The sequence below is a fragment of the Pongo abelii genome, chromosome 12 (assembly GCF_028885655.2).
Source record: "Pongo abelii isolate AG06213 chromosome 12, NHGRI_mPonAbe1-v2.0_pri, whole genome shotgun sequence".
NCBI lineage: Eukaryota > Metazoa > Chordata > Mammalia > Primates > Hominidae > Pongo > Pongo abelii.
The window spans coordinates 77,771,846-77,797,629 of NC_071997.2; the positions used below are offsets into that span (position 1 = coordinate 77,771,846).

The 25,784-nt window shown below is 43.6% G+C and overlaps 1 protein-coding gene across 9 annotated transcripts in view; it reads right to left on the reverse strand.

Annotated features, from left to right (window-relative positions):
* The window catches only part of SPTBN1 (spectrin beta, non-erythrocytic 1), a 212,449-nt gene that overhangs the window by 37,225 nt on the left and 149,440 nt on the right, over window positions 1-25,784 (reverse strand). For all 9 annotated transcript variants that reach the window (XM_024242708.3, XM_054547569.2, XM_063713439.1 and 6 more), the window contains 13 exons: window positions 20,138-20,311; window positions 16,174-16,265; window positions 14,780-14,860; window positions 14,275-14,390; window positions 10,948-11,060; window positions 9,958-10,145; window positions 8,838-8,955; window positions 7,471-7,629; window positions 6,198-6,500; window positions 4,187-4,340; window positions 2,633-3,503; window positions 2,407-2,544; window positions 823-1,579 (listed from right to left, as the gene is read on the reverse strand). In XM_024242708.3, the coding sequence (XP_024098476.1) occupies window positions 823-1,579; window positions 2,407-2,544; window positions 2,633-3,503; window positions 4,187-4,340; window positions 6,198-6,500; window positions 7,471-7,629; window positions 8,838-8,955; window positions 9,958-10,145; window positions 10,948-11,060; window positions 14,275-14,390; window positions 14,780-14,860; window positions 16,174-16,265; window positions 20,138-20,311 (3,264 nt within the window). The remainder of the gene's footprint in view (window positions 1-822; window positions 1,580-2,406; window positions 2,545-2,632; window positions 3,504-4,186; window positions 4,341-6,197; window positions 6,501-7,470; window positions 7,630-8,837; window positions 8,956-9,957; window positions 10,146-10,947; window positions 11,061-14,274; window positions 14,391-14,779; window positions 14,861-16,173; window positions 16,266-20,137; window positions 20,312-25,784) is intronic.

Here is a 25,784-nt window from a genome sequence, read left to right on the forward strand (position 1 = left end):
TCACATCAAATTAAAAGTTAGGAGGAAAAAAACCCAGTGGGACACTGTAACTGACCGAATTTCCCTCAGGGGTTAAATGCTCTAAATTTTTTTTTTCCAAAGTGAGTGAGGAAAGGAACCAAAGCTTTGTGTATCAGCCTCAAGGGTCCTCTCACGTGCCTATCAAGGCAACAGCAACGTACCCTTCATACTCTCTCTTTGAGACAGTAACAGCCCTGAAGTTGGTGACTATCCTCAGCTGTTTTTATTTCTCTAATCTCTGCCTTGTGTCCTCAGGTGAAGTCCCTGACCCTTCTAGAGCAAGCAGACAGACTGGTCTCAAGAAAAAAAAATCCTCACTGTACTTTTTTTTTTTAAGAGACAGGGTCTCACCCTGCCACCCAGGCTGGAGTGCAGTGGCACGATCACGGCTCACTTCACCCTTGACCTCCTGGGCTCAAGTGATTCTCCTGTCCCAGCCTCCCCAAGAGCTGGGATTACAGGAGTGAGTCATCATGCCTGGCCCTCACTGTATCTTTTAAAGTGGATCAATACCTCAATTATGAAGACATACTATGAACACATAAGAGATCCTCAATGGCAGCTGAAATCAAACAGTACTTTGTAAGGCAAAGCAGCTCCTATGGCAACCTTCAATTCCTGTCTCCTACAATGTGATGGATTTCAACGCCTTAAGAGTATGGGGAAAAAAAAATCAGTCTCTAAATTATCCATATAATTCCATACAGGTGTGGTTTAAACCAGCTGCCCCAGCCAAAACATTTCAAAAGGCAGCCAGGGCTGCTTTCACGGAAAGGAAGCAAAGGCAGGAACAAACCTTACCTGGTTGTTAAGAAAGGCTTCGGCTTGCTTCGTGTCTCTGAGGAACTGCTGGTAGGCATGTGACTGGGATAGGAGATTTTGTCTGTTCTCCCACATCTTGTGGAGCTCGTTCCATCCAGTGTCCAGGGCCTGCAGTCGCTGCCGCAGAAACATGTACTGGGCATCGGTCTGCCCCTGGGTGACCATCTCGCCCATGTCCCTCATCTTCTGGTAGTCCTCCTCGTAGTTGTCGATCTCGTTCTTGATGTTCTCGTGCTGCGTGAGCAGCTTCTCAGCCTCGGTCAGGGTGTTCGGCATGTCTTCCGAGGCGATCGCCGTCTGGGTCCTAGAGAGCCAGGACTGGAAGTCGTCCAAGTCCCGTAGGAACTGCTGCAGCTTGCTGGCCTCTCCCAGGGAGGCCTCTCGGTTTTTCAGGGTGGTCTTCATCTCCTCCCACACGTCGCTGATCTCGGCCAGCCGAGACAGGATGGCCTGGGCCTGGTCAGGGTGCTCGGACTCCAGCTTCTCCGCCTCCTTCTGCAGGTCACTCAGCTTTGCCTCAATGGCCACCAAGTCCCGCTCCATGCCGGTCAGCTTGCGCTGCAGGGCCATGACACCAGCCAGGTCATTGCCCAGGTCCTGGGTGGACTCGATGACCTTGGTCTTTTCCCGAATCCAGGATTTGGTTTCGTTGCACTCGAGGTGGTAGTTCTGGATGCTCAGGGCAGACAGGAGGGCATCCTTCTTCCTGTCAACCAGTTCTCTGAACTGGCTCCACCTGTGAGTGCAGGGGCAGACAGGGAGTGTGAAAAAGGGAAGACTGACCACGGCTGGATTGCAAAAGGAACAGTGACGGGTTAATGCTGCTTATCTGTTTTCTCCATCTGTGATTTGACTACATGCTTTTTTGGAAAATCATCTCACTCAAACTGTGAACACCAAATATAATGGAAATAGCTCAGGGATGCAATGTAATCTGGAAAAAGCCTGTCACGAAGAGGAATGTGTTACAGAGCTCCAATGTGAGCAATTACAACACATCCATTCCCAGAGTCAATTAATTCATGTCTGCAACACACATTTTACACATCTCTGAACTCTACCTAATGAACGTTTTCCAAATCTAAGACTGATGGTAACCTTCAAAACTGGGGCCAGCTGCCACAACCTACTCAAACATGTTTACTCAACAGAAAGATAAGACTGGAACAAAGGTCTGCCCTGACAATCAGGACTTTCATTGGCAAATTAAGTGTTAAACATACTAGAGTCCTGTTCCTGAAGTTACTATAAAATGGATAGCACAGGTGTCATATTAATACCTTCTACACTGGACACAGGTCACACCAAGGCCCTAACTTTGGTGTGGAGAGGGGCAGATGCTGGGCTGGCTCAGATAATCCTCCTGCAACCAATGATGTTGCCCTCAGAGACACTTCTTACAAAACCAGGACATGTCAAAAGGCAGGTGCCAATGCCATGACATCAGTGTTGCAGTGCCAATGACCCCATGTGGGAAATTCCCAACAGCAAAGTTCGATGAGTGACCTCACCCTTCCCAGCCCCACACGCGGGAGGCTGGCACGCTGCTGGCCACGTGCTCACCTCGTGTTGAGTTTGTCCTGCTGGGCTTTGATTTCTTTCTCACTTGGGTGGCCGCTGTGCATCAGCTGGCGTGCAATCTGGTTCACCACTGCGACCCGGGAAGCCTGGTTGTTCATTTCTGGTTCTAGGCTCTCAAATCTGAAACGGCAATTTGACAGGGTGGTCACCTCCTGGGCCACTGGTGGTCACAAGGAACAGGCCAGTGGCTGGCCAACGCCCCGCTCACCTGTGCTGGATGACCTCCAGATCCTCCAGCTTCTCTGGGATCTGCATGTTGTTGAGCCACTGCTCCTTCTCGTCGATCCAGAGCTCACAGGCATCAGCCTCGCTGAACATCTTGTACAGGGCCAGAGTGTCCTGGAGTGCCTGCTTCCTCAGCCGCGTCAGCTCTGCCACCTCCTTATACCGCTCCTCGATGCCTGACAGCCTGCCCCTCACGTCTGGAGACTCGGCATGCTCCTGGGGGAGGGCGCTGGCTTGCTCGTGCAGCGTGTCAAGGGTGGGCCTGTAATTGGCGATCTCTTCCGCCACGTCCTTGTGTTTCTTGACCAGAGACTGTGTGGAATACTCATCGTGGCCCACGTCGCTGCTGGAGACAATCTTGAGGATGTCCAGCATCCAGGCGTCAATGTCATCAGCATCTGCCTGGAACTGGTGCAGCAGGGAGGCCTCCTCCAGGCGCTTCTTCCGAATGGCCGAGAGCTGCTCTAGGTTGGCCCACTGCTCCCGGATGTAAATAATCCTCTCACGGATCTTCTCCGACCCGAAGTGCTCCTCCGCGATCATGTCTTCGCCTTCCTTGATGGCCTGTTCGAAGTGGCCACTGCGGCCGCTCATCTCGTCCTCGAACGCCCGGTGCTTGCTGAGCAGGCGCATGACGCTGGTCAGGTCTTTCCCGTAATCGTCCGAGGACAGGATCTTCTCCTTCTCCCGTATCCAGCCTTCCTCTTCTGCCATCTCCCAGAAGAACTTCCAGAGGCGGCGGGACTCTTCCAGACGGGCCCTGCGCTCAGCCGCCAGCTGGCAAAGCTCTTGATAACAGAACTCCATGTGGGCCACGCGGTCTCGGATCACCTGGGGGTCGCAGGGCTTGTAACCTGTTTAACATCAAGGAAGGAATGTAGCTGTGTGAGGGAGCTCAGCATGGGTGCAGGCTCACTGGCAGGCAGTAAGCTACACCCCATATTCTTATGATTACCAGCTCACTGCTAAATCTAAATGCAGGGCCATGTGATAAGGCAATGGAGCACCTTCTAATAACTTGACTAGAACAGGAGTGAGGGCAATGATAAACATTATTTTTTTTTTTGGCCAAACCGCAGACAAAGTGATCATCCTCCTGCAAGAAAGCACTTGAATCATATGAAAAAGGCACTTGCATATAATTGTTTCTAGAAATATACGAAGCACAACCAAATCACTCTAAACATCCTCCAAAGAGAGGTATGTGCAACCAGCTGGGAAAGCCAGGAGCTGCTGGAACAGCCACATCAGGGTGTTGGTGCATGGCCAGAGAGACTGAGGTATGGCAAAGTCTCACTGCCAAACACCAAGCCACTCAAAGCAAGGCAGCATTTGTGTATTTAAGGAAAGGACATATCAATTCCAGAAAAACAAGATGGAGTTAGTGTTCAGAAGGCCACTCCACTGTATCTCATGCTCCCATGACAAACTCACCAGGAACATATAGTGGCACAGTAACTTCAAAAGCCCCACTGTGTTTCTATAAATATGAATCTCTGGTGACCTGGAGGTAATGCTTGGAATGGGCCATCCTTACCTTCTCCATCTGTTGCGAACTTCTGGGCGGAGGCATTGACACCTCTCACCCGCTCTGCCTGGATGCCAATGTCTGCTTCAACCAGGGTGTGCTTCTGTAACAGGTCTTCCACACCAAGTAAGTGTTTGCCATAGTCTTGAGACAATACTAGCACCTGTGCACAAGAAGCAACCAAAAGGACACCTGTGACTATAGCCTTGACTTCAGCATCACATCATCTTTGGACAAGCAGAGAGCCAGCAATGAAGCTGTGCCTTCCCTCTAGTCTGCCATGGACCCCACACCTTCAGGGGAAGATGATGGCCAACAAACCAGAACAAAACAAATCAAACCTGAAGGCCTGAGTCAGGAGAACTATCACAAACTAAGGATCACCAAACTTGGAATAAGCAAGTCAAATCTACACTAAAAAGTGCAGTATAGAAGAAAAAGATGGTGAGGGCCAGCGGGGGTGGGGGTAGTGGGGGAGGGCGGGGGTGCTGTATGAAAGATTCCAAAATATAAACTAGAGCTTCAAGAAGAAACCGCTGCAACAAGTACTCAAAAATAAATAAAGGTGATAGACTTGGTCACTTCAAAGTTGAAGGAAATCTTTTAGAAGTTGCTGAGCCTGTAAGTGAATGTTTTTCCTCTGTTAAGAGCTTATTGGTATGCCTCTACTGTACTTACACAATCAATGGGAAAAGAATCTACTTGAAAAGCTTACAAGCCACATCTTTAAACCAATAAGGAGAGCAGGGTCAGGTGGCTGTCTTGCTTAGTAGACCCCAAGCAACTTCTAGCATTTAAGTTTGAACCCACTGATATTTTCCTGTTTCTTCCATCAACCAGCGAAATTTGGGGGCCTCATTCTACATCCTTGCCAGATGAGATTTCTACTTCACTCTTACTTCTGAGGAAGTCTCTGGACCAACTGAGTTACAACGTGCATCATGATTTATAAAATGAAAAGTCCCTCTCTGCTACATTTTATGAACATTTCTATTTTGAGAGGTCAAGAGAGACCAGACCTAAGAACACTGTAAATCTGGAACAATAGGAGGGAAAACTGATGGTATCAGATGACTTTGCCCCTCTGCCAGGAACAGTCCAAGAGGTAGGCAACAGATGAGAGCTTATATTCTGGGAAGGGAATCTCTTGCATAAGGTCAAGCTTGGGAACACAGTGTGCTGAGACAAAGGAAGCTTCATGGGACTGTCTGAAAACTGTCCTATTTTCTTCTATCTACAAGGCTAAAGGCCTCCTAGCTGGAGAACTGCTTGACATGGCTGAGCATCCTATGGCCTGCATTGGAGGACATGAACAGGTACAGGGCCATGGCATGATAGCAGGTCTCTTCCTGGGAAGGGGGAAAAGGTTGGAACTCTATGCTAAGAGCAGTCAATAAATGGCATGACCAGCTACTATTAGCCATCCAGCCCATCCTATGATCTGTGCACATACTACCACATTCCATCCTTGCAATAACTGGATGAGGTAGATAGTAAGTACAATCTCCATTTAAAGACCAAGAAAGAGGGCTCAAAGAGCATTAGGCAACTCAGGCGCTCACAATCAGAACTCTGGCTGCCTGGTTCCTGACCTCTCCTCTGTCCATGGCACCTACCACTCCTCTCTTCTCCCCATACCACCTCTCCGGGACCCCTGCCCAAAGTAGTACCACTCACTCACAGATCAATGAAACGGGTAACTTAGTTTAACCCTGAAAACTTAAAAATAAAGAAAACCACAATGTGATTGATTCCCCACAATGGAATATATCTAAGTTAGATCTAAATCACAGAAACAGAGCTCTAGCTACTGAACTGGTCTTCACAACTTTTTCACACTTCACGTCTCATTTAATTCCTGAGCTAGCAATCTTCGCATAGGTGATGTGGCTCCTCTCTAGCTGTACAGGTGGGCAGTTAGACAAGGCACACAGCTGTATGTAGGGGTTTAGTGAATGAGTCACAGAAGACAGCCCTGGTTGGATCAGTTCTGTCGTCCTTCCTTTCGGTCAGGTTTTACCTTCATTTCATCCATCCAGTCCATAATGTAGAGCATTTCCTGGAATATCTTCTGCAGCCCCAGGTTCATCTCGAGCCGCTGTCTCCGGGCCTTGAGCAGTTCCAGTAGGTATTCCCAGAGCCGGATGACATTGTCCTTCCTCGCTGTGATGCGCTTGATGTCGTGGTAATTCTCGGCCTCGAGCTCCCTGGCCACGGCTACCACAGCCTGCACACGCTCCTCGTATGCGGCAATGTCTGTCTCAATGGCCTCGTGCTTTTTTGTGGCGGCCTCAACTGCAGGAAGGTCAAACCCAAAGTTGTCCTACAGAGAAATGGAATGAAAAGAAGGAAAATAAAAAATCCACCTGGGCACAGTGGCTCATGCTTGTAATCCCAGCACTTTGGGAGGCCGAGGCGGGCAGATAACCTGAGGTCAGGAGTTCGAGACTAGCCTGGCCAACACTGTGAAACCCTGTCTCTACTAAAAATACAAAAATTAGCTGGGCGTGGTGGCATGTGCCTGTAATGCCAGCTACTTGGTAGGCTGAGGCAGGAAAATCGCTTGAACCTGGGAAGCAGAGGTTGCAGTGAGCCGAGATTACGCCACTGCACTCCAGCCTGAATGACAAGAGTGAAACTCTGCCTCAAAAAAAAACAACAAAAAAAAACAACAAAAAAACCCCATTCCCCACCCCCCCCAAAAAAGGAAACAGAACAGACACGAAATCTTGAGCACACATTAATCCCTGGTGGTCTTAAAGTCAAATCTGACTCCTGAGTCCCCCACCCCACTGGTCTCTGCCTTGAGCTTAGATGCCCTCCTCAAAGCAAACTAGTAACTGCTCATTTTGCAGAAGGGCCCAGCTCATATCTAGTACCTGACTGAAAATCTAGAGCAGGTGATAGCTTATGTCAAGCCAGGTGGAAAAGCAAGCCATTTTTGTTTATTTCACAACCAGTCTAACTGCCTCATAGGATTAGTTGGTCAAAGATTAAAGAAAAGAGAGAAACTGTTAGAACTTATCATAAATGTGAACAGTTCACACACACTCAATAGCTCTAAACAAACTCTGCTTGAGCTGCTTCCAAATCTATGAAAAGTTAGATAAATAGAAGTGTATATTAGAAATTATAAACATCCTCTTCATGGGAAGTGGCCAAGGTGACCTGACAGTTCCTCCAAAATAAAGAATGTCGATAAGCAGCTGTCCTCTGGCCCTGTGCCCCTGGGGATGGTCTGTGTTTCTAGATTACCATAGGAACAGTCCTTTTAATAATGTCAAGAGCAGAACCTGAGACACCAGACGCTGGTTTTCGCTCAGCCAAGTCTCCCTCATAGCTGCCTTGCGATCAAATCTGCGGGCGAGCTGTTCCAGTTTCTCCTGTCTTATGAGCTCATTCCGCAAAGCCAGTTCTCTTTCGTGTTCCGCTTTTTCCAGTCTTTCCCAGGCCTACAAAAATGAAAATACACACACACAAACACAGTTTCCTGCAGTGTTCAAGGAAACTTCTGTGGCTACAGTCAACAGCTAGTATTTCTCAAAAGGACCTGACAACTTGAATGGGAAATCCCATTCCCACCCTCATTGACTCTCAAGCCTTGAGGAAAAAAACGGTTTTTCTCTCAGTGTATCCTCATGGGAACACTCTTCTGTCATCTAAATCTAAAGATTCTGTGTTGTACTTGGAAAACAAAACTGTAGATATGAAGCAATATAAGTAAATTATAAATCTCTTACTTTAAGATGAAATAAATTATCTTAAATAGCTTTGATCATATAAAAAAGATAAATGATTTTTCTAAGAATTCATACGAATTTCTCGTTCATTCCACCCTGGGCCACTTTAAAAAAATTTACACATCTGAAATTTCTTTCAAAATCCTGACCTATTGTCCATATTAAATTCATTCCTATGAAATGTATTTCTTCACCTAAAAAAAAAAAATCAACATTCCACTCAAAGGAATCTAAGTGGGGCCAGACGCAGTGCCTCATGCCTATAATTCCAGCACTTTGAAAGCCAAGGTGGGAGGACTGTTTGAGGCCAGGAGTTCAAGACTAGCCTGGGCTATATAGTGAGACCCTGTCTCCATTAAAAAAAAATGTTAATGAGCAGCATAAAGGAATGTAGTTCTGTACAAGTGACCAGAGTTCAAGATTTTTTCAAATTTCTTTCTAGTTGGAAATAATGCCTGCTGTGAATTTCTATAACTGCAGGCATAATAGGCATGATGATTAAAATTGTTTATTTGACAGCATCTCTAATGCAAGAAGCCAACATCCTAAGCCCCACAACTACTATGATTCCAAACACATGAAATAAGGTTTCAATTTCTCCTTTCTGTAATTTAAAGATGTTTGAAACAATTGCCTCAGATGAGAAGTAAAGTGATATGTATCTGAGTAGCAAGGAGTATAGCCTACGCCAAAGCTGGTTTGATAAAATCTAACACTGCCCCCTGAAGCCTCCAGCAGCCTAACCCGGTACCATTGTTTGCTTGGGCCTTTGCCACACCTGAGCACCAGCTGCCAATTGTCAATTCGGCAGGTGGGGACAGCCCCTTCCAGTCTCTTGTCCTCTTAGCAGTCGAGACCTAGTGATAGAACCTGAAGCCTCCAGGAGGTCAGGGCCCATGCAGAGTCTAGATCCACTTTACCTTGTTGATGTCAGAGATGAGCTTCCCTTCCCGGGGCATGTAGACCTTCTGGTTGTTGGCCCTCATCTTGCTCTGAATGGTGAAGAGCAGCACTTCCAAGTTCCCCTTCTCAGTAAATCTAAACACAGGGGAAAACATTCATTTGGTACTGGAGAAAAAAAAAATTTCACACTGTCATGCATTTTAAAAACCATTTAACTCTGGTCTGACTTACACGAAATGCATGTCAAAGAGACATCAGTAGGTTGCTTATTGGCTATTAAAAACCTTGAAACATACCAAACCATGGAATTTCTTTGTGGTTGTTTGTTGTTGCTGACATTTATATTTGAGGGTGTCAACGGCATGCAATACTCTTTTGTATTCACTTCAATCAAGGTTTAAACCCCACATCCTGGACAATGGACTTACTTCATTCATTCAGTGTAGCTGAATGCATTCAACACGGATTATTTCAAATGTCTACCTAATGTAATTTTCAATGGGTTTTAGAGACCTTACCAAGATATATGCAACTGAGTTTTCAGAAAAGAAAAAATGACTTTGGAACTATGCTAAGCAATAGATAAGGTCTACAATCCTTATTCAACAATTATGAACTTATAAAAGATATGAAAAAAGATCAAACTTTTTTTGGGTTGCAAAACCTGATCTGAACTGTTATGAAATTATTTATTGTCTTTCTTTATCTAATGCAATGTGAATATTTACACATTTTGCTACAGATACTTACTGGGCTTATGGGCTATTGCCTTAGTCCCATCTGGAGTCTTACAATATACAACATATGAGCTGTGCTGTTTTTTTAAAATCCAAAAATTATAGAATCCTATAACACACTAGGTACAATGGTTTTGGATAAGGGGTTGGGGACTTGTACCATTTCTTAGAATTCTCATATATCCTGTATGTCAGTGGCACATTTCTATTGGGAAGGGCTCAGAGAGAGCATGATCTATCATAAATCTCAGCAACACGGAATCAGATGAAAAGGAGTAGGACACGCTACTGAGAGGCATTCAGTTAAGAGATGAGATTACAGAAATCAGAACATAGGGGTCTGTTGGCTACAGTGATGTGTCTTTCCATATTAACGATCACACTACAATATGCATCTTACTTGGGTGGTTTCTCCACAGTGCGGTAAGTGTTGAACGCCTGAAGCTGCTGTTGAACCCCGACCAGTGAATTGGCAAATTTGCGATTGTTCAGAATGATGATGGTTTGTTCAATCCATTCCAGAAGGTCAGAGGCAAGTGATTCATACTTTTCAATCATTTTTTCTGTTTCAATAGCATTGTCAAGCACCTGTAAACAAGGGATAGAAAAATTGAAAAGATCATGTCGCTCCGCAAGTTAAATACGATTGCAACCGTATACGAGTGCACGCACATAAAACGACCGGCTTTGAAACGGTTTGGCTGGCTCTGAAACAGTTGACCAGCTTTGAAACAGTTCAGCTGCACCTGGGCACAAGCACTTTAACTCAAGGAACCATCTGCTAAGAGGGGCCCAGACTGTGATTATTATTTGTGAGCAATGAAAGCTTAACTGTAATTGGTTCTGTAATTTCCCAACCCCCAAGCAAAGAGATTCTGAATGATTTCTGTAGCCTCACATCTGAAATTCCTAGAGAAACAAAAAGGGCTCAATTTAGCTTGATCCTGTCCCATAAATGCCCATTAATTTTTGACTTCACTGCATTGAGAGGACAATGTCATCTGGTCTGAGGTGTTTTGAAAACACGGCAGGTGAACATCAGCCAAATGAGAAGTAAAAAGCACAATGCTGGGGCCTTTTCAACTGTGGTTAAGTAGGATGTCACGCCCATGACATTAGGCAACTTGATCAGATTTCCAATATCCAATTTCCTGGAGCGGTTGAGGAGAAAGATGTTGCTGGTTTGAGATAGCCCCCAGATCCTTTCCTAAATATGGTGGCCATCTCTCCCACCTCTTGTTACCCTTCAGGATGAAGAGGCTTCCGCCGATTTCCCTACCATCCGGAGAGTCCACTACAAATTGCTATTGGCAAACTTTATGTGTGCATGGGAGAATGAGGGCTCAACCTTAATTATGTCTCACGACTCACAACATTGGCACCAGCTCACCTTTCCAATTCGTTTTCCTTCAACAGCCAAGGCCTTCATCTTAGAGAAGTAGTGGTAATAAGTCACCACATAAGTGATTATGGACTTCTCATCAGGATGGTCCACGCTGATGTCTGTAACCCAGAGAAGACTCTGTTCAGTGTGTTGCATGCTACTGTGCCCCACCCAGGCAGCAGGAACAAATGCAACGACTGCTGGTCAACATGGAACAGTGCAGCGTCTTCATGTTTGTACTTGAGCGTTCTGCCATCAGTGCATTAATTACAAGGATAATGAGGGTGAAACCATCTCACTGATTCCCCATTATGTGAATATTCATGAAACGCCTTCCACAGACACATAGTTCCTCTCCTTGCCCTACTACCATACTGGGTTAGCTCTGCTTGAGTCCTCATTGCTGCCTACAGGACCAGCACCGCCCCCTGTCACTCAGTCTTTGGATATCTTTATCTCCTTGTTACCAGTATCCAGCAGCTAGTCACTGAGTCTGAGTTGGGATGACCCTTATTTATGGAATCCTTATTGTCACTCATGTTTCAGACCCATCCTGTCACATAACCAGCCCCGAAACAATGGCTCCCTCCACCAGCTTTCCCTACTACTCGATTTCCTTCACATAGTGCACCCAGACTGATCTTCCAGAAGCACGGCTGTGAACACAGTTCCTCCTAGCTCAAAATTACTCAGTCTGAAGAATAAACTATAAGCGCTTCAGTCCTCTAGAATCTGGCTATAACTTTTTTCCATCAGTTTGTCAAATATTCACCAGGCTTCTTTTAAGTGTCAAGCACTGTTCTAGACATTTCTAAATTCTACAGCCTACTACCTCTCAGACACTGTATTCCTTATTAAATTTTTTGAGACAGGGTCTCACTCTGTCATGTCATGTCAGGCTAGAATGCCGTGACATGATTATAGCTCACTGCAGCCTCAAACTCCTGGGCTCAAGCAATCCTCCCACCTCAGCCTCCTAAGTAGCTGAAATTGCAGATGAGAGCCACTGCACCTAGCACTGTATCTCTGAATCAAACTTGACCATTCACCATTCCCTATACACACCACATAATTTCCAATATGCCTTCCTTAACTTATGACTTCCCTTTGTCTGAAATGGCCTTCATGACCCCATAACTTTCTTACTATCCATCAAGGTCCATTTCAAAAGTTACCACCCAATACAACCATTTATGATCCCTACAGCTGACATTATTGTCTCCCTCCTCTATTCCCTTGGGGCTTTGTATGGACACATAGTCCACTTTTTGCCAGGTTATGATTTTTTATGCTTGTTTTGTTTGCCTTACAAAATTCAGTCCCCAAGGCTAGAAGCCTGTCCGGGCAAGCCCCTATGGCACTCCACCTACCACATTCCTGCTGTGCTGTCCTGCACAAAGAAGGTGGTCAATAAATAGGTACTGAGAGAAGGAACAAACACTTAAAATGGCAAGTCTTTGAAGTTTGGCAATATTGAGTAAAGCACTCAACCTGGGATAGGTTGTGAAGAGAACACAAATGACAGCTCTTAACAGATATTATCAGGCTCTTTTTCAGTATACATTCATACATACACCCCCATTCCTATCGCCGCCCCTGACAGCCTTGTATGGAGCAAAATTGTTTCTCTTAATTTAAACAAGAGAACATTAGGACATACTGCTGGGACACTCCCTGCCCAGGGTCACTAAGGCAGCCAGTGGTGGTGAGGGTGAGAATCACAGCTACTGTTCCCTACCCCAGGGCTCCTGTGTCTGCTCAACTCGTCAAAGTGTGCACAAAGGAGAGTGAACTGGAGGACAGCCAGAAAAAAATGCCAGTGTAGGTATCCAATTTAATCAACACAAAATGTCAACAAAACTCAAAGAAGTGAAAAGGTAAAACTTTTTATTTAACTTGTCTACAAGTAGATTTTAACTGATGCTCTTTGGAGCCCTGGACAACTAATAATCAAGATCAAACCCACAGGACAAAAGTGAAATCAGCTGCCATTTTTAGCTCCTTGTCTTGTGATCTGGGGAACATCAATCCCCCTTTTCATACTGGGTGGTGATTGAAAGATTAACTAATGAGCAAGTTATTAAAAAATGTTGTCACTGAGACAGGGAAAAAAAGGTTCTTTATCAAAGCACAAAGAACTAGGGCTAAGGAAAAATTCCTTCCCATAGTAAGATAGAGGTTAAGCATGAAGATTTGTCGAAACCCAAGGAATTTTAGTTTTCTGTTTATATTGAGAAATCATTTAATGGGTTAGTACAAAGATAATTTTATCTCAGCATCCTGTAGCCAACATATCAGTGAATCTGATGCATTGGAAAATAGCAAGAATCCTGCCTGGCAGTCTCATGACCTTGATCTGCCTTTGGGGAGTTAAACTTCCTGTTCTATATTTGAAAGAACTTTAAACTTTCACTCACATACACACGGTTTTTTTCCTCTCTAATATTTGTTCACAGCTGAAAGGATCTATAAATCTCCAGCACTACAAACAAATCCTGATATTTTAAATGCTTCTTAAAATTAGAAAAAGTTCCTATGAGAGCTCACATTGAAATGAAACCCGGAACTAGGATTTTGTTAAGCAAGGGAGGTACAACCTGGGGTACTGCTCCAAACAGGTCAGCTCCAAGTTACACAGGGACTCACAGAGTAAAGAGGGATTAGTTCCGTGCAGAGAATGGGATGCAGCTGTAAGAAAGGACTATGACTTGCTGCTCCTTCCACCCCTACACTCCCCTTTCCCAAATGTGCCTTCCTCATTTAAACCCTTACTTGCTTATAAGCAAAGCACAGCGTCGTTAACAAGGCCCCTGCCTGCAATCTCCACCCATCCCCATCGAACCTGCTTGCCACCTTCAGATAAATGTCAGCCAACAAGCATTCATTGAGAGCCTATGCCAGGTTTTCTACTTCGAGCACAGCTGCTAAGAACCTTCAATGACTCCCTGTTGCCCCTATAGGGATCCCATCCACTAACAGTAGGGAAGAGTGGTATTCCCTACTATTACCCTAAACACCATTCCCATTGAATTGTGAGTCCTCAAACATACTTTCCTCTTTCCTGGTTCTGCACCTTTGCTCATGCTAGTGGCTCTGCCCGCACACGCTCTCCTTCAGACTCTGTTTAAATTGTATTCACCTTTCAAGGCCTTTTTGCGTGTCATCCTTCCCACAAATCCTCAAAAAATTCCCATAACCAAAATTAAGCTCTTCCTTTAATAATTCCCAAAGCATGTTGTACAAATGAAACATACTGACACAAAACAGATTTTACATTAACACCTGGATGGTACAGATGCTAAAAATCCCACCTGTAATCCCTTGAGTCCCTACCTTCGGGGTCCAACAGTTTAGTGAGGCCGAGGTGCTGCTCTGCCAGATTAAATGCATTCTGCAAGTTGTAGTGTGCATTGGATTTCTTTAGTTTGTCAAAATCTATCAGGTCAGGCCTGTGCAGAACAACAGTGGAACACAACAAAAATCATGGCTTGAAAAGAAATATGACCAATGAAACATGACTGTTACTCCAAAAAGGTTAAAATCACCACTTAGTGGAGTAAAACTCTAAAATATACTATTATGGAATCATCAAACAATGAAACCTGATTTTTGAATAAACACTTCAAAGTTTATTAAGAAAAAAAAGATTAAGGGTGAACCTGTTTATTTTGTTTGGAAGAATTTATATATTCTCCCATATTTTCCTCACATGGAATGCAGAAATTTCCACCATGGTGCAACAATTAAGGCAACAGATATGGAAAAGTCACCCAAACCGGCTATGGAAGGACAGCAACCTTTTACCCCATGATTGCTAGGATGATCTGTATGGACTTACCGGTGTTTGTGTATCAGTGCATTGAAGGCCATGCCGTCCCTCCAGCTAGTGGTGAAATTGTGAATGTTGACATTGGGGTACCTGCCAAGGACAAAGCAGAAGGGAAAAGCAACACAATTACCACATGGAGGTTTATACTTTTGCCAAGTGCTTTGTTAATAAAAAGTCTGTAAGCATTGTAAAACCTAAAGCAGTGAATATCACTAAGGACAATCAAGTCAGAACAAATAACCCGTCAACTAGAGCTTGCCATAAAATAAAAATAAACCATGCATCCATGTGGCTTTTCTTGCTTGGCAATTCAGTCTCACAAAAGATGTGAACTGTGTCGTAGATTTAAAACACTACTCTTACTTAGCAAAAAGTGACAACAACCTAGACACCTCTGAGGCCTCTGCTTCCACTGGCTTTCTACTCTACCTACAAAGACACCAAGACCTGCAGTCCCTTGTCACACATTACTTTTGGACAAGAAGTGGTTGGACTATCTGTTCATGTGACACTCAGCTTGCTTTCTTCCATATGCCACTTAACTGGATGAAGTTTGTAAAAGCAGTACCTCCCTGAAAAATTTATGTGTGAAACTTACCCATAATGAATCAGCTATTCTATACCATATTGACTATTAATAACTTTATATCAGTGGCTGATTGGCTGATTAAAGGTTCATACCTGACTTGACCCTTTTATTAGGCCATAAGCTCTTTATAGACATGATGACTTTTCAGCTAGCTCTCAGAATGGAGTTCTGATTTTCATATTCTGAATTCATGTTCATTAGAGTTACATCTATACCTGAAGTAGTTCTGACAGTAAATCTAATTAACCTAAAATTGGGTCTCAGTAAGTACCTATGACCTTAAACCAATTTGCTAAGAACTCAAAGGCTTAGCATCAGTTGAGTCCTAACAATAGTAAGCAACAAAAAAGATGTGGTTCTCTAAAAATAGCTTCACTGAAATGTCAATGAAAAAATAAAAGGGAAACTGACACAAATAATATTAAAAGGTTACGCTATTGTTTACTGTGCAAAGAAAACTCCCCAAAACAGAAATTAAAGGGTGAAGAAAACCTATGAGTGTATTCTTAAAATATCATGGATATGATTTCTAAGCATGCTTCCAGGGTTTTCAAATTCAAAATATAACGCTCTCTGGAGCCTCCTTAATAAAGAGAAGGAAACTGATTATGAAGACATGACAGGTCTAAAATATAAATTAGAACTCCTTTCATTCTGAGAGCTAATTGAAAAGTCATATCAACTGCTTACGAGTTAACAAGACTTCCCAGTGGAAGCAGTGGAAAAGATACCTGTCAACACCTTCTAAGTGATGACTGCAGTGGAATTCAGTCCTGGAAGAAGCAGCCCCAATACCCTCTGCATTCACACTCACCCAGCTGTCTTCATCTGGCACCACAACAGCAATGCATCCTTGGCAGATTTCTTCTCTTTGTTGTCTTCAGTTTCCACACTGATATCCTGGATCTAAGATTAACAAAGAAATATTAGACAAACAGATGGGTCAGCTGCCTCAAAGAGCCACTGAAGAACAGGTCTGCAAATACATAAAGAATAAACTGTAGATCAAAGCCTTGCCCTGCAGACGATCTACCCTGTCAATGAAAACTGCTTCCTGAAGTCCAGGCTCACTTCAGAAACACAACCAGAACTACGTTTTCTATGTCGCACAGACAGAAGGCTGACGGGACTTCCCAGTACCTATCAGAGGTCATTTTTACCCCTGAGACAACCCATCTTTCCAGTGAGAATCTAGCACAGTGGCTCATACAGTGCATCTGGAATCTCACCAGACCCCCAGAAAAATACTGACTTTGGTTTTTTTCTAAGTAAACATTTTTCACACCAGGTGCAACCTTCATTGATGAGGGTACAGTGTGCACCATTTCCAAACTATTAGAGCAACTGTGGGCTTAAACGCTGTGCTTCCATGGTGTGCGTTCATAAGCCGCTCAGAGGCAGCATATTTGCAACATTATACACAAAGCCTGGTCGGCTGGCACCAAAGTCAGACTGCGTGGATGTGAATCCAGGCTCCATCACCTACCATGTGCCCTTGGGCAGGTTCCCCAGCTTCCCCATCTGAGGAATGGAAATAACGACAGTGGCTAATCTCACAGCACTGTTATGCACTTAAACGATATAATGAAATGCAGAGCTCATAATAAGGGTCTGTGAATGTTAGTTCTTAGATTAGGCGCCAACTGCCAGCTACGTAATTTTAGACAAATGCTCCAAATACACTTTTGTCTATTACATGAAAGTTTCCTCTTGTATAGTAAAATGTGGAATGGAGTCAGGAGCGGATGGTGCTGGCCAGGAGTCCATCCATCGCCTCCAGCTGTAGCCATTTTAAGCTTCTCTGCTCTGTCATGCTCCCCACTACCTTCACTCCATTCACTCTACAAACACTTCCCAGAATTCTTTTTGAAAAAGAGAGAAAATGAAGACAAAATATATAAATACAGGATTAAAAAGTTAGAGACTTTCAACTAGGAAAAACACCTGGGAATTGAAACAACTACATTAAAAAAAAAAAAATTCTCTATTTTTAATTGTGTTAAGAAGGTGAAGCCTGAGTCTGTATAAACCCTAGTCTCTAATATTAGGATCATTAGCTCAAGTGCAGAAAGGGAATATGGAAGAACAACTCTCACTCAAGGGGTGAGAGACAGGCTCACCAAGAAAGTCAGGCTGCAACTTTACACACAGTAACCCATTGGCTTTCTTATGCTTCTGTGTGAAGAAGGGTATTTGTTTCCAGATTTGCCCATATGGAAACAAAGTCTACCCTTCTGAAATGAAGACAGCTCCCTATTTAAACTAGGCAAACTTAGAGATTTCCACTCCAGTTTCTCACCATCTTTTACTCTTTTTTTTGAGACAGTCTCTGTCGCCCAGGCTGGAGTGCAGTGGTGTGATCTCGGCTCACTGCAATCTCTGCCTCTCAGATTCAAGTGATTTTCCTGCCTCAGCTTCTCAAGTAACTGGGATCATAGGGGCTTGCCATCACACCCGGATAATTTTTGTATTTTTAGTAGAGGCAGGGTATCGTCATGTTGGCCAGGTTGGTCCCGAACTCCTAATCTGAAGTGATCCACCCGCCTTGGCCTCCCAAAGCGCTGAGATTACAGGCGTGAGCCACCGCACCTGGCCCTTATACTCTCTTTTAAAGGGGTGGCATCATAAAATCTGTGTCATCATCAGTATTTAATGGACATCTCTATGCACATATAGGGCAGGCCATATCCTGGTAGCAGTGACAGCACACGCACACGCACACACACACACATACACTGGGAACTTGTAAAACCGTATATTCAGGAGCTGGGGGAAGGAGAGACCATTGTAGATACACAGGGAAGCTTGACCCTATGTATCTACAAGGATACGTCGAGTATCCTTATAGATATGCTGGATATCTACAGCTGGGCCTTCACTGATTAATAATCATATTATTTTTGTAGAATAGGTAATGTTTTAATAAAGCTGCTGGAGAAAGCTGAGTCATGTCAGACACCAACACTGCAGGCCACGCGGTAACATCAGCAGCCTATGCCTCTCACCTCAACAGAAAGGGAGAAAATACACATCAGCATTTATAAGTTGAATTATAGGAACAGGCAAACTGGCAGGAAGTGAATTAGTCAATGACTCAAAGAAATTCATGCTGAGAATCCTGAAAAGGGCTGTGTGCGCCAGCTCCCTGACCTGGGTGTTGACCCGCTGTCAAGACAGTCCACAGTCAGGATGGCCTTCCACGCTCTGATTATTGCAGGCCAAAGGTAAGAGAAATACAACATTTTACTCCATAAAACTGGGGTGAAGCTTGAGGACTGTCCTGCTAATAATTTCCCCTCTGTTGCCATAAGACACAAGAGCAGTAATTAGTGGATTCAATGGCTACTCCATTTTCAAATCATTCAGGAACTAAATGACAGAAATGTAAGAGTTCTGTCTGGGGAAAAAATGTCCTTGATTGCTGTAATTCACTCCTTTAATGAAGTTGTACCATCTTCAACTGTGGTTCTCTCTTCAGACCTACTTAATTAGAATTACTAGGGCTGGGCCCTGGGAACCTGAATTATTAAGAGGGTTTCCCAATGGCATCAGATGATTAGCCAGCTTGGGAACCAGCCAGTCAGGAAGCTGTTTCTTTCTGTAACTCATTCTAGTCCCCTACCCCTTCCTCCCACTTAAATAATCACGACACTATCTGAAGTCCAATCCTAGGGCAAGTGAGAAGGAAAAGGGATTGTTCACAGGCTGATTTCAGAGTTTCAATAAGAAAACAAAGCAAGTTATAATTTGATTTTTCGTTTTTCCTTTTTGTGTGAGGTTTTGGTTTACCCAGAAAAATCAAACAGATCTTTATTAAAGGGGCAGAACAGGAAGGAATGGCAAAAGAACACAGTCACTGAGGGGACAGGACTGTTAGAATATTTGTTTGCAGAGAAACCTGACACTATGGTACAAAGTTGTTCCTGCCTTTCCAATTTTAATTGGAACGCATGAGTACGAAGCATGCGCCTGGAGAAAGAACCAATAATCAGGCCCGTGGTGCTGCACAGTCCCAAAAGGCTGAGTGCTCTCTCTTAAAGGGTCAGAGGCACCCACTATAGCCCTGGCTGGCTGTGTCATCAGAGGCAAGGTTTCAAATTTCTGTGGGTCCCCGATTTCTTCATAAAGTGAAAGAAGTGGACAAAATGACCTTGAGAGTACCTTCCGGCTTAAAATACTTCTATACTTAGAGCCTTCCTCCTCAAGTATAACAAAACCCATAAAATCATCATCAATTCAAAGAAACACAAGAGTTTTGTACTTTCCTCCTGCAAACTGCTTCCTCACATCCAAAAAGAATGAGAAGGTGAAAATGGAGCCCACACACATGCCATAACCCTCAACAGCTTTGCCAAAAAATGTTCTGTAACACGTCATAGTTGAGTGAAGTTGAGGCAGTCTAAGCTAATAACCTAGCATTGGCCACATCCTTATACTTGTGTTCCTGAGAGCCAAGCAGCAGAGACCAGGTGTTTAGAGCAGGTGGCAGCAAAGTGGTGGGCTGGGATGCAGCCTAGAAGCCTCTGGGCCACTGAGATGTGTCTGACAGGAGAGCTAAGATTATCAGGGCTAGTACAATTGCAGGAGGATGTAGTAGCTTCCACATGCCTACGAGGCAGCATTCAATTCTGAGGGCTGGATATGACACACATGACTCTGAGACATGCTTTCAACCTGGTCTTCCTGATCCCTCTGACACAGGGAGGCCAGCTCTACAACGATGTTCATACCTGAGAGGTCGGCCTAAGTTCTGAGCAACTCCGGGCAGAGACCCTTACCTGGAAGCGCAGGATGATGGTCCAGATGAGGCCAAGGGTCAGCCGGTGGTTTCCATCCACGATGTCATGGGACCCCATGTTCTCAAGATGGACTCTCTGCTCCTTCAGGAACTGAAGGGCCTTGTCCACATTCTCTAAGCAGTGGATGCGCATTCGTCCCTTGGTGGGTTTAGGCTAGAAACAGGAGAGCAGAGGTGGAGACACATCACCCAACAGAGTAGAGATGAACCCCGAGTTACTGCCTAGTCACATGTGCCCATTCATGCAATGCTCTCCCGCTCAGAGCAGAACATTAACAAACACATGTCATGTACTCATTAAGTCCAAGGACGGTATTTACCTAACAGCCACAGAAGAAAAGTTTACTTAAGGGGATGGTAACTGATTCCTCTTTAGAGATTAGTTGTGGAGCTATATAGTTTACAAATGAGCATTTGTTTATTCTCTCTTCAGGGAGGAGAGAATCCAATTTTCATGGAGAATTTCAGCGCTACTGCTGCCATCCATACAATTTTTTTTTGCAGCTGCATGACAAAACACCTGTGAGGATTTTCTGATTACTTGGAATGTAAAATTAGGTTTGCCACCTGCTGGCAACCCTTAAGGTTGGCTCAAAACGAAAACAGGGAACACAACCATCAAATCAGAAGAATTTCCAAGTGGTGGTTGTGTGCAGAGGGATGGGGTGAAGGTTAAGTAAAAAGGTTTAACTTACTGAAAACAAGGGGAAAAGGGAAAAAAGAGTGTAGTGCAATTTAAATATCCCAAATGTTTCTTCCCTTTACCCAGTTTTATCAAAATGTAAAAGAGGTCCTTGGAAGGTGAACATTTTAAATAAAACAAAAAATATATATAGAGAGAGAGAGTAGATAATGCGTATGTGTATATATACATCTACTATAAAATATACTATTATAAAAGTATATATACATCTACTGTAAAAGTACATACACATCTACTATAAAAATAAAGTAAATATACACAGTTGACCTTTAGTCGGGCCTCAACTATTCAAATGCACTTATACATGGATTTTTTTCAATAAATAAACTGGAAAACTTTTTAGAGATTTGTGACAATTTGAAAAGATTCAGATGAATGGCCTAGCCTAGAAATACCAGAAAAATTAAGAAAAAGGTATGTCATGAATGCATAAAATTACTATGTAGATGTTAGTCTATTTTATTATTTACTACCACAAAATATATACAAATCTGTCATAAAATTAAAAATTATCAAAACTCATACACACAAACACAGATTGTAATGGCACCATTTGTGCAGTATTAAATCTTGGTGTGTACTGTACTACTATAGTAATTTCAGAGCCATCTCTAACTCCTACTGCTATGAGCTCAAGTATTGTTGAGTGCCTACTTAAAATGCCTATGACGCTAATCATCTCCACATGGTCTCTCTAGTAAACTGGGTATCACAGTAAAAAGCCATCTCTCACAGTTCTTGTGTATTTTTCACAGTGTCTAGTGCAATACTGTAAACCTTGACTAATATCATGAGACCCAAAGTGCCACTAGTGATACTGGAAGTACTCCCAAGAAGCAGAGAAAAGTCATGACATTACAAGAAAAGGATGAACTGCTCGCTATGTATTGTAGATTGAGGTCTACAGTTGTGGTGGCCCACCATTTGAAGACTAAAAAAAGAAAAGGAAATTTGTGAAGCCATCCCTGAAGCTACACCAGCAGATGCAAAGACCTTGCACTTTTTTGTGAAATATCTTTTCATCTCATATTGAAAATGCAGCTTTTGGCTGGGTGCAGCTCATGCCTGTAATCCCAGCACTTTGGGAGGCTGAGGCGGGCAGACTGCTTGTGCCCAGGAGTTTGAGACCAGCCTGGACAACATGGCAAAACCCTATCTCTACAAAATAAATAAATAAATAATGAATTAATTAAAAATGCATCTTTTATGTGAGTGCAGGATTGCCGTAAGAGAGGCATACCTAAAGAGTAATATGATTTGAGAAAAAGTGAAGTCATCATATGACAATTTAAAGGCACAGGAAGGTGAAGGATCTAAGGCTGGAGAACGTAACACCAGCAAAGGATGGCATGACTACCAATTTTTAATTGGGTAGCCCTCAGAACCAGGAAACGTTCACAGAGCTCCCAGTCTGATAATTTCAGAAAGAGGTTTGGCTTAAAAAATGTCAAGGAGTAGGGAGAAGCAGCTTTTGCTGACCAAGAGGCAGCAGATGAGTTCCCAGGCACCATTAAGAAAATCACTGAAGAAAAAGCGTATCTTGCCTCAACAAGTTTTTAATGCAGATGAAAGTGCCCTGTTCTGGAAAAAAAAAAAAAAGCCACAAAAGCCCAGTAAGAGAAAGAGAGGTGAGCACCAGGACTTAAGGCATAAAGGGATAGCCTAACTCTACTGTTCTGTGCAAATGCAGTTGGGTTTATAATCAGGACTGCCCTTATTCATAAAGTTGCTAACCTTTGAGCCTTGAAGGGAAAAAATAAATACCAGCTGCCAGTCTTTTGGTTGTACAAAAAGAAGGCCTGGACAATGACAATCGGTTTTCTGAATTGGTTCTACTGATGTTTTGGTTCCTGAAGTCTCAAAGTACCTTGCCAATAAGAGGCTGCCTTTTAAAGTTCTTTTGGTATTGGACAATGCCCCCACCCAGAACCCCATGAGTTCAACACTGAAGGCACTGACATGGTCTACTGGCCCCTAAACACAACATCCCTAATGTGGCCTCTAGATCAAGGGGTCATAAGGACTTGTAAGGCTCATTACTACACAAAACTCTATGAAAAGATTTGTTGATGCTATGGAATAGAATCCCCAACAGAGAAAACATCATGAAAGTCTGGCAGGACTACACCACTGAAGATGCCATCATTGTTATAGAAAAAGCTGTGAAAGCCATCAAGCCTGAAACAATACATTCCTGCTGAAGAAAACGATGTCCAGATGTTATACAGGACTTCACAGAATTTATGACAGAGCCAATGAAGGAAATTACGAAAGAGGTTGTGGATATGGCAAAAAGGTAGAGGGGTGAAGGTTTCCATGATATGGATCTTGGAGAAATTCAAGAGCTATCAGACACCACATCAGAAGAATTAACGGAAGACCACTTGATGAAAATGAGTGTCTCCAAAAAGATGACAAATGATGAGGAAGAGGATGTAAAAGCAGTACCAGAAAACAAATTGAATTTGTTCCAAGGGTTCCAATTATTCAAGACTGCTTGTGTTATTTCCATAAAGTTACACCAAGTGTCCCTGCCTCTTCTGCCTCCCCTTCTACCTCTTCCACTTCTACTACACCAAGACGGCAAGACCAACCCCCCCACCTTCCTCCTCAGCCTACTTAACGTGAAGACAAGGATGAAGACATTTATGATGATCCACTTCCACTTAATGAATCTGCAAATATATTTTCTCTTCCTTTTCTAACATTTTCTTTTCCCTAGCTTACTTTAAGACTACAGTAATGTAATACATATAACATGCAAAATATGTTAATTGACTGTTTATATTATTGATAAGACAACAGTAGGCTATTAAAATTTTGGGGGAATCAAATGTATAGGAAGATTTTCAGTGGCATGGGGTTGGTGCCCCTAAACCCCCTGCTTTGTTCAAGGGTCCACTGTGTGTGTGTGCGCACGTGTGCGCGCATGCACACACACGCACACAAAATGGGTTTCTATTATCTGTTGTACCAAAACCAAGCTCATGCCCTCACCCATCTGGCTCCATCCTTCTCTCCTTCCTATTTCCCATCACTCCCCTTCTAGTAGAGGCTGCACCTGGAGCTGATGTCACCATCTCATAAAGATGCCAGCAGGATGCACACATCCACATGCAGAAGAACGCACTTAGCCTGTGACCCATCGTCTTGACTCCCCAGTCTCTTCACCTCATCACACTACCTACCTTCCAAGGCTCAGGCCAAGGCCCATCTTTCCTTCCCGGAGACATTCCCATTTCCAATCATTCTGGTTCTCACAGCTCTTCTTTTCCTCACAACTCTACAACTAACAGTCTGGACCACAGAGCCCAGGAACTCATCATTATAATTTTGCTGTTGTTTCATTTATTGCTCTTATTACTTCCAACTAGACTGTTCGCTTCCTAAGAGCAAGGATGAGGCTTTATACTTCTATATTCTCATGGGTTTTTGGTCCAGTTCTGAGCACAGAGTTATGTGCAGAGTGAACTGAATGCCAGCAGACAGACTGGGCTTGGTGTGTGCTGAGCGGACCTCACGGGGAAAGGGAGCCAGGCTGCAGCAACCCAGGTACACACAGTTAAGGGCAGCAGCCAGCCCTACCTTAGTATCTTGTCCATTCCCTGCTTTTCCCTTGGGTAATTAAGATCCTCAGCTATGTGCTGTATGGAAAACGTCTGAAAGGAAGGTTACTTGGGTAACAAGAGGCCATTTTAAGTCTGTCCAGTCTCAGATTATTATTTTTTACTTTCTTTTCTCCTATAAAAAAGGACAAGTAAAAACAGAAGAATGTGGTTGACCTTGAGGAAATAAGATTATCTGCAGAGGCCTACCACAAGTAGAAAAATTTTACTTTCAAATATAATTGTCCCCTGGTATCCACAGGGGATTGATTCCAGGACCCCCAAGGATACCAAAATCCACAGATGCTCAAGTCGCTTATATAAAACGGCACAGTATTTGATATAACCTATGCACATCCTCCCATATACTTTAGTTTTTTTTTTTTGAGACAGAGTCTCGCTCTGTCACCCAGGCTGGAGTGCGATGGCACGATCTCGGCTCACTGCAATCTCTGCCTCCTGGGTTCAAGAGATTCTCCTGCCTCAGCCTCCCGAGTAGCTGGGTTATAGGCACCAGTCACCATGCCTGGCTAATTTTTGTATTTTTAGTAGAGACGGCGTTTCACCATGTTGGCCAAGCTGGTCTTGAACTCCTGATCTCAAATGATCCACCCACCTTGGCCTCCCAAAGTGCTGGGATTACAGGCGTGAGCCAGGCCCCCTGGCCTCCCATATATTTTAAATCATGGCTATATTATTTGTAACTAATACAATGTAAATGCTATGTAAATAGTTGTTATACTGTATTTTTAAAAAATTGTATCATTGTTTATTTCTGTATTGTTATTTTTCATTGTTCTTCCCCTTCAATATTTTCTACCTGTGGTCAGTTAAATCTGCAGATGCAGAACCTGACCATAATAGCAATGGAAAAAGAAATGTATTCAAACATTAAGCTTTTCACATTATTGTGATATCCTCCTTACCCCAAAAAAAGAAACAAGAGGTGGATTTTGCCTTCAGAAACTTCAAAATGATTTTAATTCGGGTATGTGGGAAATGCTAGAATTTGCTATTTGTGCAATGCCAGGTTGCATCAAAATCAAGCAGTCTAATGAGGTAGGAAAAAATAGATATAAAATAGGGGTGGGCTTAATCTAAAATTCTGTAACTCTGATTCTGCAAGTGCTGTTTGAGGTGACACTGGTGCTCTCTCTTTCCACGGTACACCCGTCAGCCTCCTAAAGCTGGCCCAGACACCATTACGCTCCTATCCGAGAAAGGGATGCCTGTGTAATCAGTGCCGCCCTAGAAGAGGTGGGTGGAGCAGCTCTCCCCGCCAGGAGTCACAGAACTCTGCATATGGCTCTCACGTGTGC